A 15,680-nucleotide genomic window follows, 5' to 3' on the forward strand; every position below is an offset into this window, starting at 1 on the left:
GGTTTTATACAACACAAATCAGGTACACTGGTGAGAAAAAAAACACACAATCTGCTGTCACAAAACATGCAACAACAGATTACATGTAAATTATACAAAATCAAAAATTACCACACTTTAAAAAAATAAGAATGGCAAATGTTATGCTCATAAAAGTGAAAACACTTAACAAACAACAGCATAGAGAAATTCACATAGATCTCTATTATGCAGTCACTAGGACCGGTTTCTAACAAGATGATTATAATACCTTCTCATTGGTTTGTTAATCCTATTAATTAAAACCTCATCAATACTGATGTCATCAGAGAAAGAATAGATCACTACCATAAAGAATGGAGCACGCATATTCTGAAATACATATGCCCTTCCATTAGCTATTATGTGTTATGCAACACTTCTATATGATGCCTTTCTTACGATTGCCTTATACATTTGGTAAAAAGGTACAAACACCAAAGTTATGTCCACCTTTCAATAGCTATTTAATGGATGCTGCATATCTTTCCAATACTTAGACTTTTACAATACACGGACACAGACGTCACTTGTTCTGTATATATTTATTCTAGACTATCACAACGAATAATTTCTTGAACATAAATATTAACATTGACACACATAATACAGCAAATATGTATACTTTTGTACTGAATATCACTGAAAAGATTTCAAGATTAGTTTTCAGTCTTCATTCACACTGTTACCTGAACATTTTGTACAATATTACTCCATTCTACCTTAGATGGTACAAAGTAAAATGCTGGCGAAATTTTGGACCCACAGGGACATTGGCAACCTGTAAAAATATTTATTATGATAAGTATACTTAAGCTGATTGTTATAAATCAATGAGAAATAGCAAAATCAATTAAACTTATAAAGTTGTGTAGAATGAAAGTGTGTTATGGCATAAATAAAATGTAAAATGTAGTTTTAGACAAAAGACGTATATTCAAAATTATAACATGTTTGAAATGTGTAAAATAGCTGTTCCAGCTTAATGCACCATGATGAATTACACACAGCAGGCATGCAGACCACAGAACAGTGTGCGGGGCTGGTCAAGGGTGGTATTTACGGGCTGCATAGGAAATGCTGTTCACAAAGCTATTCTGAATTTCACAAGGCTCTGAAGAGAACTATTGTCACTTTGAAAGCTAACCTGCAACTTAACCATGAAGAGGACAGCCCCCCCTCTGATCTGCAATTCAGTCTATTTTTAAGTTGAGGCTACTACAAGTAATCACGCCTTTGACAAACTGTGTATGGATCACACACACCTGATTATCAAGCATACACAATATCTTCTGCATATGGTACTCAGTAATATCACCCTTCTAGTTGCCATAGTAAGGTGGCCTCACAAAAGAATTGAAAGTTCTTCAGTATTTCATATAACATCTCAAGAAAAAAGTTGCACTGTCCTGAGAGCAAATGTGAATCACAAGGTACTGTTCATGTAAGAAATTCTCTGTTAAAGCACAACTGTCACGTGGCCAAAACAATAACATTTTTCATTAATATACAATGACACAGGAGAACATATGCTTTGGCATGAAAATACGAAAAAAATATTCATTGCTGGTGGAGGATTTTCAATAGGTTTCCACCTGTAACCACAGCTGTCTGTAATGGCAGGTCCTTATTTAGATTTACAAACATAAAGCAAATAGTGGCCCTGATTTTTGTTCTCAAAAATCATATAGTTTTTTTCTTTGCAAATACATGTCTGCAATCTTAGTACACACAAATGTACCGCAGTACACAGCTAGAAGAGTTAAAACAAAATGACACAGCCCATTTATAAAATGGAATACATATGAGGGGGTAATCGTAAAGTTTTAATTATAACCTCTTAGTACAGAGCTAACAAATAGTGCACTGTTCTTCATAATCTTACTTGATATTTCATCACACCCATTCTTGCTTTGCTGGTTTCTTGTAGCTGCATGTGATATAATTGTCTCACAATATCAGCTTTGAAGAGTACTGCACATTTACTTGTACCAATAAAATTTTGATTTGACTCATTATCTACTGACAGAAAATGATTATCAAATTTTTTGCACTACTCTGGTAGGCCACAAACAGTTTCATTCTTACACAAAAGAGGTGTAATATGTTGAGCACTCATAGTCTGCCCTGCTGCCACTTTCAAAACTGACCATATAATGCTACTTTTGTTCTGAAACTTTTCTATTCTCTTGGTGTAATTCTTTATTTTAAACTGACTGAAGACAATCTTCAGCACTTTCCAGTACTGTCTGAAATTCTGTAACTGCACTGTGATTATCCTTCATGTAACAATATAGGTTCCGTCTCCTACACGATATACCAATGTCTCTGGTTGCTTATTAGTACTGTACATCTCCGTGTGATGTTTTACAGGATAAGAGTTATCAAAGGTATGTTACTTAACGAGGAGGGAAAAAAAAATCCTCTTGTATATGAATGACCATCTCCTACAGCTTGTTCAGAAGGTCCTGAAACATTCTAAAGAAAGTATTGGTCTTGGGAGGTAGAGAACAATACTTGTTGACATTTACTGATTAATATTTCGTCAAGGACAGGCAGAAACAGGAAATGCAGATGAGATTTGAAAGATGTAACAGGTTAACCTGTCTTTATTTACACCACTTTATTCACTAGTAGATATTGAACTGGAGATTTTTCTATCATGTCATTACACCTTCAGTCCATATTACGTACAACTATTAAGAGCTCATTCATTCCTTGCTATTTAAACATTTGGTTTATCTGTGATTGTGGTGTAACTTCTGCAGAATGGCAGAGGATGACAATGAGAGCACATTACTAAAATCTTAAGAAGAAAACGTTTATACAGAAAACATAATTGATCTGAGGCTACAGGTAATTAACAGCAGTGCTCATGATCAGAATTTATATTATGAATTGGGAAGATATTGTGATTCTAGAAGAAGCAAGTCACAGCGAAATTTAAGTTCTGCACAGATCATAAACTGTTCTGCACATTAATGCAGTAAAAATTGTGCTGTGATAAGCATGGTGCACAAACCTTATGTATTTTCTTTGATACTTGGTGTCTAATGGAACAGGATAGACTAACATAGAAGTTTGCTGGGGTGTTTTTCCTCACTTACCATCTGTTTGCCACAGGCTGTATTTTTTGCAACACCACTATAGAACCATGTCTGAAAGTGTGTGTATTCATGATGTTTACACAGAAACTAATTCTTTTTGAAGCAACTTTGAGGAAATAATTTAGTTAAAAAAACAGCTTATTATTTCACAGCTTGCAGTTTCATATCACTAGTTGATACTGAAGTAGCTATATTTCATTGATGGATACAGTTGCTTTGAAATTAACCTTTCAGACCCACTGGCTACAATTAATATTGTTTTGAAATTAACTTTTCAGACCCACTGGCTACAATTAGGTACATTAGATTTTACTGTCTCTTATTACACAAATATTTTTCCCCAGTGGAAAAATCATATACACATTTGTGAACATTTAATCTTTTTATCAAGTACAAGTGTTCTCACTTGTTGTTCACTATAAAATTATTAAGTCACTGTAGCCCCGTGTAGCAGCTTGTGCCCATCAGAGTACATGGAAGTGGTTGGTTAGTTATATTCCATTGTATAAATGAATGTTGTTGTTGTTGTTGTTGTTGTTGTTGTTGTTATTCTGCATGGTGATTTTTTGAATGATCAGTTTATTTATTAAAACAGTGACTATTTCAAAATTAGTTATTTTAGTTCACAAAAACGAGCTAAGTGTACATAGTATATTTTGAATACAGGTACTCCATTGAAAAATGTAGCTACCGGGTACTTTGCGTCATACATTGTTGTATAAGAAATGAAACTACGATAACAAAACTTTTTCAAAAGTTAAAAGTAGAGAAATATTTATACTCAATATAGACTACATAGATTTCATATAATGGAGGAGCAGTGGTGCCATCAAAGCTGCAGAGAGAGACTACGTCATATCCAGTAGCATATTTATCAATCCTTGATATCTGCAGTGCGGAAATTTTATTTATTAAACAATATCCAGTAACTGTTATCGTTACCAATATGTTAATGTCAATTTAAAGAAAGGATAAGTGCGAAAAAGTTTAATAAATTTCAGAACATGTACTGTTTAATCTGAATGGAACATGTGATATATTTTTTAATGATATCAAAAGACAAGACCACATAATTTTTTTTCTTTTAATGGTATCATTTATGCAGAATCAAGTCAGCTGGTGAGTAAACATCAGAACAGAATTTAAAGAATTAGAGGTTACAATGGAATCGCCCTCTTCTATAAAAGTTGTTATTGCTTTGGAACAAAAACTAAAAATAATTTTGGTGAAGCAGGCAGTATACTTGTGGCATACGCCATGACGAAGAAACTTTCCTTAGGAAAAAAGCCTTTGCCAGACTAAAAATTCCACAACTCGTGGTTGCTCAAAGCATGCTTACACTTGGAGGAAATTGCGACACTGATAGAAAATAACAGTTACAGTCCAACACTATTAACTATGAGGGGCAGTCAAATTAAAACCTTAAAAATGTAATGAACATTTGACTTCCTGCAGCACTGTCCTGTGAGTTGACAGTTCAGAGACAAGTGCTTTAAACAATGCCCAAAAGGTGGTAGCTTACTGCAGACAAGTGAAATATGGGCACAATACCAGTTTACAATGGTTGCATCACTTGCAACTAGGACCAGTGAAGAGCAGCACTCTGTCATATGTTTTTTCAGCAGTGAAATTCATCTATGAAAGAAATTCCAGTTGGTGGGGCACATTTATCACTGCAGCAGGTGGTATAAGTGGAGCAGAGAGTTAAAAATGGTACAACTTCTGTGGCAGATACTCCCCACCCATGTCAAGCATACCACATAGTGACAACAGAGTCTGTTGCAGCAGTGGAAGCCATGAGCCATAGCTCAGCAAATCACATTATTAATGAAGTGCTTAGAATTTCTAAAATCATCTTCTAGGTGGGTGCCATGGCATCTCATTCCATAACTGAGTGACATACTGATGCCTGTGAAGAATTTCTGTGGTGCTTTGAAACAGAAGGTGGTGGCTTCCATGTGAGAATTGTTACAGGAGATTAGACCTGGGTCCACTACTACCAATCAATCTGAAACCACGAGAATGCAACCCAAGATGTCAGAGGCACAACTATCTGCGAGAAAGTTACGCCAATTGGCCCTTGGGATAAATGAGGTGTTATCTTGGAAACCAGGAGAGAAGTACTAGCAGAAATAAAGCTGTGTGCATGGGTGCCCAGATAGCTCTGTCAGTGGAGCATTTCCCAGTGGAAGAAGGGCGATTTCATCTCGAACTATACAGGTCAAGGGCGAACGTGTCACATCACTATTTCAAAGTTTGCTGAAAAAAATATACATCGAAGTTCCATGTGATCTCTCTCCAAAACTATAATATTTTGATCTTCAGATGATTTGTTAAAATGCTACAGACCTCTCTAAAAGAGAGGATGTGTGAAAATGTCGTAATGAAAGGGAAAATTGAAAAATGTAATAAGTAAACCAAAAGTGATAGAGATCTGAATTTAGTTTCAATAAATACTTTGTTCCCAATACTATGAGACATGATTAATTCAGATTTTTTTTTTCCCGGGAAACCAAACCATGAAAAGTTGTAGCTTTTCGTGAATTGCAAAATTATGTTTTGAAAATATGAATAGTCACAGGATCTTAACCGTCTTGAGAAATGATAAAGTGGAAGAACTGCTAACAGTCAGCTATGATATTAATGCATAAAATTCTTAAGCTGTCGAAGCATTTGTACATAAAGGTGAAAGAATCTGAATTTTCTGGTTATTCTGAAATTATTTTCTCCAAAACCCCCATCCCAATGTTCTAAAAATTTCATGGTATGTTCGTCAGTCTTTGTACCTAGGGAATGTACAATCAGAGTGGGCAATACTCGTCTGTACAAAATGTGAGAAATTTTTTAGGTAGACCTAGCTCTACTGTCAAGGTAAAAAAAATCATGATCAATTTAAATATTTAAATTGATCGCTGATTTTAAGCAAATGTCATCAAAAACTGGTATTTCTGAATCAAAATTATTACTTTACAACACTGTAAGGGCGTGGGACAACAATTCATAACTTTATTCAAAAGAATTTTATAACAAAAAAAAGATATACGATATTTATACCCACTTTTCTTTTTATGAAATTATTCACACATTATTATTGTCTTCTGTCATGGTTTTACTTCTTCATGACTTTCCGCGAATTAAAATTGCCTACAATGTAGCAAGCAACACTGCACTGTTGAAAAGAGTTCAATAGTTTTTTCCGTCTGCTTCTTGTTGAACCTGTATAGCCGAGCTGAATTTGCACATGGACAAGGATGATCCAACAAGAGCAGTACTTGGGAAATGGAAACTGTACACTGATCTATTAATGATAGCCATTTGAAAGCATTAGCAGGATGGACCATGAGGTGCCATAAAGAAGAAGGTTATATCTTCCAGCTCATGAGAGAGACTTACAATCTGTGCCACCCACCACTGATTGTCATAAACACAAGAAATTAAGCAGCTCACTACAAAGTCTTCCCATGTATATTGTAGTCCCTGCATTTCACACACAGTAACAGGCTGCATTTCATGGAAAACTGTTCTTGGGATGTATGTGCCACTCCGGGATGCGACCCAGTAGTGACTCGATTGAATTACTATCACAGGATTCATAGCAGACCAATCTACTCTCTTTTTTAAACTGAATTTCCTTAATGTGCTTTCATTTAGAATTAAGAGTTTCATGTTTGTTACTAATTTTGACATGGTGTGTACAAATCCAGTAGCATCAACAGCTTCATGCTGGAGATTAAATCTTGTTGCAAGATGTTTACAGAGACCTCCTACAACATCACATGCAATTTTTCCATGACCTGTTGCTGAAAATATCGATTTTTTTTGTCTTAATTCCTGCATTACAGTGTTGAACAAGCTCATAAAGCTGAAAACAGCTTTTAGAATGAGGTGTTGCACCATCAGTCACATACACATGTTCAGGAAATGCACGGCCTCTAGATGCTACGTCATCAATTATCATGCTGACAGCATAGCATGCACGTGCACTGTCATGAATGAGATCACTGACAACAGCAAAACAATGTGATGTTCCAAGGAAGTGAGCAACACATGAATACCGATAGCTGTGATGTTTGCCAGTGGAAACTTTGAATTTTGTTCTGCAAAGCAACAGACCAGTTCTCAGCAAAGTGGAAATGAAGAACTAATGTGTCAGTATTGTGGGATGTGGCTGATTTTACTTCTGCTATGGTCTGTCTCTGAATCCTCCAGATATGACGGTGAGCTATTCCTTTCATTACCCCAATGCCTAATCTCTGTAACAAACTTCTCTGGCTCTGCTGTCTTCTTTGCCAACTCTCCTCCCTGCCACAATGCATAGATTACATCACTGTCAGTATCCTGAAGGTGTAATGCTTCAACACCAGGACACATTGCACACTTCTGCAGCCAACATTTCTCTTGCGGCTCTTGACATATACACAAAAGCTTCAGGTCCATCTCTGTGTACTTCTTTCCTATGACACTGCTTATGGTGAAACCATGTGCATACTTCCTTCACTGGCTGGCATTTTATCCATTTTGGTCACAAGGAGTAGAATTTTGTGAGACCAGTTTTTGAATTTGGGTTCTCCTTTTTCATTAGGAGATATGTGGTTAGGACTTTGCCTGCTGCAATCTTTGACATCACTTTGGTAATATTCCAGAGCAACAGGAAGCATATCATGTAGCAACGGATGCCCACAGTAAGAATCTGGGCATGCCCAAATATTTTTTCCATTCTTTATTTTACGAGCTTTTGAAATCAAGAGGAAGTGGTACGTATTTCTGTATCTGTTGCTTACAGTAGCTACCTGGTATCAGTGTCAGTAACTGTATTGTCTCAGTATAGGTGGCTGCTGAGATAGCAGTATTTAGGTTTAGAAACCACACATCACATTTTGTGTATCTATCACTATCTTCAGATTCTGCACACAGTGCATCTACATCATACACTTCACTAAGTTTTGGAGGTGTTGCTTGTGTAAAACTTGTTTCAATTTCTTCCACTTTTCTTTTTACAGTCTGTTTTCATCTTGTGCATCTTATGTTTCCTGGACTTTTAAGGAGGGGTATAGTAGGGGCTACAGCAGAAATGCATCAACAACTTCACACCCAGGAATATAAACATCTGCACTGTCTTCTTCAGTTTCACATTCGGGTGATGGTGATGGTTCAGGTGGGATGTCATTAAATTTCTTGTAGTGAGTGTAGCAATTCCTGCACAATGGACATGATGCTAATACCGTTACTTGAGGACCAAGATATTTCTGCAACACTCTGACAGATTTCCAACAACTGTGAAGTGTATTTTACTTTTCTTAAACACCATCTTCTTGTGTCTTTTTTTCATAGTCCACACACCTCACTCATTCAGTCCTGTATTTCCTCACTGACACTGTACCTAACAAAAAGTTCAAACCAAACACAAAACTTGGTGCAGAAACCATTATGTGCAAGTTCTTGCTCGTTTGTTATAAACACAAGAGTGCTGGAAACATTGTTGCCAACATGTATATTTTACACTAGAAATTCAGTGATGCGAATATGCAGAACATTGAAAATTTTTTTAACACTTTACACAGAAAAATATTGCCCACTGTGTTTGCGCTAACTACTAACATATTAACCAAACAATATTTTGTGTAACGCACAAAAGTTTTTGGATGGGGATTTTCGAGTAAATAATTTGTAAAAACGCAATTATTTTACATTTTTAGTAATAAATATTTGCATAATATAGATAGTTGGAGCAGAGAAGATGCTGTTTACAATTACATCAGTAGTACCTGGCAATATGACAGAAAAGATAGCATTCTGCGACTTTCCAAATTTGGAAAAAGAAAAAAATATATTAATGGAAAAATTAACTTAAATGTCGTATTTTCATGTTAAATTTGTAATTAAAGGAAGCCCATAAGCATGCAGGTGTCAACCAAATTTCAACACACTAAGAGGGAGGTTTAACACAAAACATCTGCTGTGTCTGCAGTACTTTTGGATTATTAGCTATATTTTTTTCTCTACTGTTTTAACAATTATTTACAAAATATACATTTTTCAAAGGGCCATACCATTTACAAAAATTAAGATAAAACGAAAATACTTTATTTCTTAACACTTATGATAGAGAGGTCTAATATATACTTTTTACAGAGAAATTCATGACCACGAGTTGACATGACATGTCTGATTTGAGATGAAATCACACAGGATTAAAATATGTGCTTTTCATTCTGAGGCAAAAATAAAAGTGTTTTTCATCTCGGCAAAGCTGTGGTGTCAAAATGTAACAGTTCTCATTTTAGTACCTTCCTAAGGTTGATGTACTGCACAAACTTTTTTAACACTAGTTTATTTTTGATTTGAGATCTAACCCACTTGCATATAATTAAATGTTTCCTCCTTTCTTCCCTCCTATTAGAAAGAAAGTTAATAATAGAGGTGTCTTTCCTTGGTGAAAGAACATTGTGAATGTGATGACTGCAGGGAATATTTAGCTATGCTGTGAGGTGTCCCCCACCCCAAGCTAGAGTGGCTATGCAGTGGATTACATTCTGCTGTGGGTGATCCTATAAATCCACTGCATTGACATACTGGTGTCATCAGAGAACTGTCATAGCAATTTCAGCCATGAAACAATCACATCAGCATGGAGAATGACCTAACAAGTAGCAGCATGAGCTGATTTTCAGTTTTCTTTCTCCATTCTGTCTCACTTCATATCCTCAAAGACTGGGATGTGCTTCTATCACTATCTTCCACAACTGTTATACCTCTTCTGACAATAGCTAGGCATTTTGGCCTTTTCTCAACACTTATTCTATTTCAACAAGAGTTTTCCTTCCTTTCTTCATTTCACATGATCTGTTCAGACCATGTCTCCAAACAGCTGTGACACATTGTAGAATACAGCTGTGACACTTGGAGTATCAATGATGTCTTCATCAACTGCACAAGGCATGTCATGCACCACTCTCATGTGCACAAAAGAGACACTGAAACAGGCCCCTGCAATCCACTGCTGTAGGGGGTTCATCATACACCACTGGGTGGCAATACCCACACCACCACATGAAGCCAGATTCCCGTCACTTCACTGCCTGCAACTGTGACTGCACCACACATCTTTTCAAGCCTTCACACTCAGATTACTCAAAGATTACGCCAAGCTTATAGACGGTTTTCAGAGGGACTAAGACTTCATGCACCTAGCACAGCAGTATTGCTGCTCCGTCTGCTACTGAATACTGGAATCCAGTACTAGTGGAACAAAGAGAGAGATTACAAAGAGACTTAAGGATACAAAGTTATGTTTGCCTAATACTGTAGACATTGTAAATAAACACATTTAGGTTTTAGTCATTCTATAGTTTTCATGTGTTTTAGAGTGTTCATCCACCTCACTGCACTGACAGACGCAACAGACATTTCTGGTGAAGAGTCTGTGATTACTGACTACTTTGATCCAAGGAAGAAGGTTCGACATCTCTGCATACTGAACTTATCAACATTTCTTTCAGTGTCAGCAGAAGTAACTGAAATTTTCCTTCCGAGAAACAACCGGACCAAAAGTGTCTGGAGTTCTTATTTTTGCATTATTCTTACAGTGTTCCTACAGTTGTAAAATGTAAACTTCCATGACTGCAAATGTTAAAGTTAATAAAATATTTTGGGCTAGTATTCCAAGGGCAAACGGATTTCTCGATGGCCATAGATACTGTAAAACACCCCAGGATTTCAGTAGCAACGAGGGAGGCATGGAACTGAATAACATGTGGATCCCAGTGCTGAAGGAGACGTATGTGACTCTTCCATCATGGGGCAATAGCAACAGCGGATGATGGTAACTGACAATGGCCAATTGCACCCGGGTATTCAGAGCATGTGACAACACACCACTGCAAGAGAGCTGCAGTAAGTACCAAGACAGTGTGTGAATCAGACACTCAAAGAAGCTACAATACTGCTTGGAAATGTCCTCCACAGACGGGGATGAAACATTGCATTTTAATGTGAAATTCATCTGACCCACAGTATTTTATTAACTTGTTCCTAAGTTCTTGAAGTGATTTAAATTTTGTATGGAATGGCAACTTCTGGAATGCCGCATTTCACTGTATTTATTCAGTTTCAGAGCCAACAAATCCAGATTCCGTACCAAGCATTAACAAATTGGTGGAAGCACAGGATCAAACATGACTGAAGCACAGAATGCTGCCTCCTCCCTTCCACCCTTTTGATGAAAACCAACAGCAATAGACAGAGTAATACATGCACCTTGAGCAGCACTTTGTACCTTACAAAATTACAGGTAGCTTATAATTTTTTTTCCTTGGCTAAGAGTGCATATTTTTTGTCAGTGTACGAAATTGTTCCCTCAAGTAGAGCCCCAAATCCTACCCCATAAGGAGGACATTTAGAAGTTAGATGAATTCTTTGAGGCTCAGATTCATGTAGCTGCTTATCATTTCAAATTTTATCATTTGCATTGTCATAGGAATCAATCGTACAAGAAATGGCTCACTGAACTTAGGGGCATTGCTAGGAACTGTAAATTTAACTGCACTTGTGAAGCTTCTTTTCAAGATGAAATGATTCACAATGCCATTGTTCAGAATCTTGTTGGCACCAGATTCTAAAGCATAACGGCTCTTGTGTCAATGATATACTTAACATAATAAAAGTTCAGGAAATACAAGACTTTGTGGAACTCAACTTCAAAGTGCCTGTTGTGCAACACTATCTGTGGGCACTATCACGTGTAGCACATGTTAACAGCCACAAGCCACAGCACATGCAGTGCCCAACTTGTATTGCTAACTCACATGTTCGGAAGTCTTGTGTCGAGCATTATCCCATGCACGATAACAAACACTGCTTCTTTTGACAAGCGGAAAGCCTACACTGGCACAAGTCAGAGGACACACAAGCAACTGTGCCTGCAAAACAAGTGCAAAGCAAACTCCATTATACTTCAATCTAGATTTGAGCAAATGGAGGTAAATATGATTTCACATTCTGAATCTCTATCCACTACTCCTGGCAATACTCAAAAGAACTGTAGATGCAGGTGCACAAATTGCAAAGCAACATGCATGTGCAAAACTTGGGTAATTCAAATTAGCCGTCCTCATGTGGACAAATGCAAAAGGCTCTGTCTCTCACAAAACAGATAAAAGCAGTCTTCTGAAAATGAGAACGGATAATAATACCCCGAATAGAAACCACAAACTATTCATATCTTTATAGAATTGTAATCAATCTGTACGATTTCAGTTACGTACTGGTGCTTCAGTCACACTGATTAATCAAACTACTTATGAGCAATTGGGACATCCTCAGCTCCAATAATTATGACTGTGCCTCACAGCCTACAATGGCTAAACTATCTGTGTTCTTGGTGTCTTGAAACCTATTTCTGCTAGTCAATGGTTAATGATTCATTCTCACCTCCACCTACTGAGAAGCTTATGGATCACCTAGTACTTACATAATTCTTTTCTAAAACTGATTTTGTCATATTTCCCTGGATGAGAACAAAAAACTTTATTGTTGACTTGTACCAATACCAGTGCTTTCCCTTCAGAAGCACACCAGCTTCTGTATTATTTCAAAGCAGTCTTGAACAAGTGATGTCCAATGCTTCATCATATTCACATTATCTGGATGACATCAATGTGTTTGGACACACATCGGAATAGCATTTCAAAAATTTGGAGAATCTTTTTCCAGTTTTAACTGACACATGGCTTAAGTGTAATTTACAATAGTGTTCATTTTTCAGTACTGAAATTAAATATTAAGGACATCTCACTGACAGCCACAACACTCGTCCCTCGATTAAGTATTTAGACGCCATCTGGAGATTATATTCTCCTAAAAATGTATGAGAACTACAGGCAGTCCTGCGCAAGTTGACCTATGTATCAAATTTATTCTGAATGCAGTGCAAACTGCTGTTACTTTGCATTGCCTCCTGAGTAAAAATCTTCCTTTGCAGTGGACTGAAGAATTCAAACAACTGTTACAAAGGTCGAAAAATGCAATGCTTAGTCACCCACGCCTTACTTATTTTTACCCACAAAAACTAGTAGTGCATCATCACATGAAACAGGGGCAGTTTTATCTCACAAAGTTGGAAACACTAAATGGCCCATAATATTCACATGGCCCAAGTCAACTGCTGTCAGCTGGAAAAGGAAACTTTAGCAATCACCTAGAGTGTAATGAAATATCATCAATATCTGCAGGGCTGAAAATTTTTTCTCAAGACTGATCATACACTGCTGACTGATGAAAGATGTGCCCGATCGTACAGCACAGAAGCTGCAATGTTAGTAACTTCTTCTTTCATATTACCTGTATGAAATTCTAGTGCACTACAGCACGGCATGCACATACAGACACTCTATCTCACTCACCAACAACAAATAATACACAATTTTATGAATAAAAAGCTTCCTGTCCTCAGCTGATCAATCAGTTTCAAAAGCACTGGAAGGTTTCCCCACTAACTGTCAGCAGGTTACACAAGCTACTGAACAGGAACAGCCACTACGAATGCTCCAGTATTACATTTGGATGGGTTTGCCTTGTAATATGAAATCAATTTTAGGTGGAGTAATATACAAATACTATGCACAACACAACAGCCTTTCTGTTCTGAATGGTGTAATTTTATTGCATACTCCCAATGAACATATGTGTCATGATTGTCACATCTTTGCAGCAACATGTTTTGAAACTATCACATGAGGGTCATTGGAGAATCATTAGAACAAAGCAGCTAGCACGACAGCACTGTACGCAGCATGGGCTTGACAAGCAGATAGAACAGGTGACTACCAAATACCACGCATGCGCGGATAACCAGGCAGTGCTTGCCAGCAATTTTTCAATTGGGCTTGACCTGACAGTGCTTGGCTACGCATCCACATTGATTTTGCTGGTCCTTTCGGGAATACAAGGTAACTGATTACCAATGCCCACAGTAAATATCCACTTGTCAATTCAATGAATATGACAACTAGCACTAACACGATATGAACTGATTGTGTAACTGCAATGTGCAAGATGGTATCAGCATCTCTTCATACCCTACAAAAATATAAGCTCTTCTCTCTTGAATTGAACAAGAAACTTTTACAAACATATATACTTCCAATTATTGATTACAACGATGTTATTCTGAAAAGCCTCTCCCAAGAAAGGTCACGGAGCTTGGAATAGGTCATGAATGCCTGTGTTCGTTATATCTGTGATGTTCAGGTCTTTGATCACATTCCACCATCATATGCACAGCTATCCTGGCTGCGTGCAGGCAAGCACAGAAATTTATATACCCCTCTGTCTTCTCTACCATCTTATCAACATACATTGTCCCTGATATCTCTCTGTGACCTTAACGCTCTTGTGTCAACAACATGGTAGAAACACCCAGTCCCATCAGAGCAAAATCCTTTCTTTCCCACTCCATCATTCAGCCACTTTCTCGAAGTCCTTCTCAGAAACAGGACCTAGACTCAGGGATAACCTTTTACAGTACATTAGAAAAGAATAGCATCTCCAGTTTCAGGTGTCAGTTAATGGCACATCTACCAAAGCAACAATAATGATTACCATTGTCCCTTTTGCACTTGTTACTCCTGTACACCCTTCTTTCCGCCCAGATGTTCCTCATTTCTCATTATTCTTAGCTGCTGCAGCCTCCTTAAAATTTCCTTTTCCCAGAATTGACTGTACCAGGGGTAATATCTAATTTGTACACTGTCATCATCATCATCATCATCATCATCATCATCATCATCATCACTATTAGTGGCAGCGGCAGCAGCAGCAGCAGCAGTAGTAGTAGAAGTAATACAGGTGCTGCCAGTGTAAACTTTAGTTCATAGTCAGTATTACTTACTCATATGAATGTGTGGTGTCCGTTCTTTTGGCCAAGTCCGAAAGAGCACAAAAAACCCGCAGCTGTGATACATTGTATGTAAATTGAAAGTTCAGAGAGAGTTGAGGGGGGGAGGGGGAAGGGGTGGAGGTGGGGATGGGGTTGGGGGGGAAGGGTGGGGAGGGGAGGGGGGAAAGGAAGGGATTATTGATGTCAGCTGCATGGGGATTTGACATGGAATCAGCAGTGATAAGTGAAAAATGTGTGCCAGACCGGGACTCAAACCCATGATCTCCTGCTCACTACACAGTTGTGTTAACCACTGCGCCATCCGAACAAAGTGTTTGCAACTGGGTGGACTATCTCAGCATGCCTCTTGGCTGACCCACACTCCCACCTAGCACCATCTATCCACTGTCCCTGTCAATGTACTCCATGCTCACTATTTCGACATGCCCACCCGAAAGAATAGACACAGCACATTCATATAATTTATTTGCCTCAATGGGCAATGAATAGACTTCAGTGCAGATGCAAGATGGACAAGGACTGCAGATAAGTGGCACTAGGCAGAATTGTGGGTTGGGCGACAGGTGTGCCGAAGTAGTCAGCGCAGTTGTGATAAACACTGTGTCCGGGTGGTGCAGAGGTTAACGCAACTGCCTAGTAAGCAGGAGCTCCCAGGTTTG

The 15,680-nt window shown here is 37.8% G+C and overlaps 1 protein-coding gene across 1 annotated transcript in view; it reads right to left on the reverse strand.

The window, feature by feature from the left end:
- Positions 1–695: 695 nt before the first annotated feature.
- Positions 696–15,680, reverse strand: part of LOC124556567 (dual specificity protein phosphatase MPK-4) — a 134,817-nt gene continuing 119,832 nt past the window's right edge. Inside the window, exon 9 of the mRNA XM_047130522.1 lies at positions 696–799. Coding sequence (XP_046986478.1) covers positions 696–799 — 104 coding nt within the window. The remainder of the gene's footprint in view (positions 800–15,680) is intronic.

The sequence above is a fragment of the Schistocerca americana genome, chromosome X (genome assembly GCF_021461395.2).
Source record: "Schistocerca americana isolate TAMUIC-IGC-003095 chromosome X, iqSchAmer2.1, whole genome shotgun sequence".
NCBI classification, from domain to species: Eukaryota; Metazoa; Arthropoda; class Insecta; order Orthoptera; family Acrididae; genus Schistocerca; species Schistocerca americana.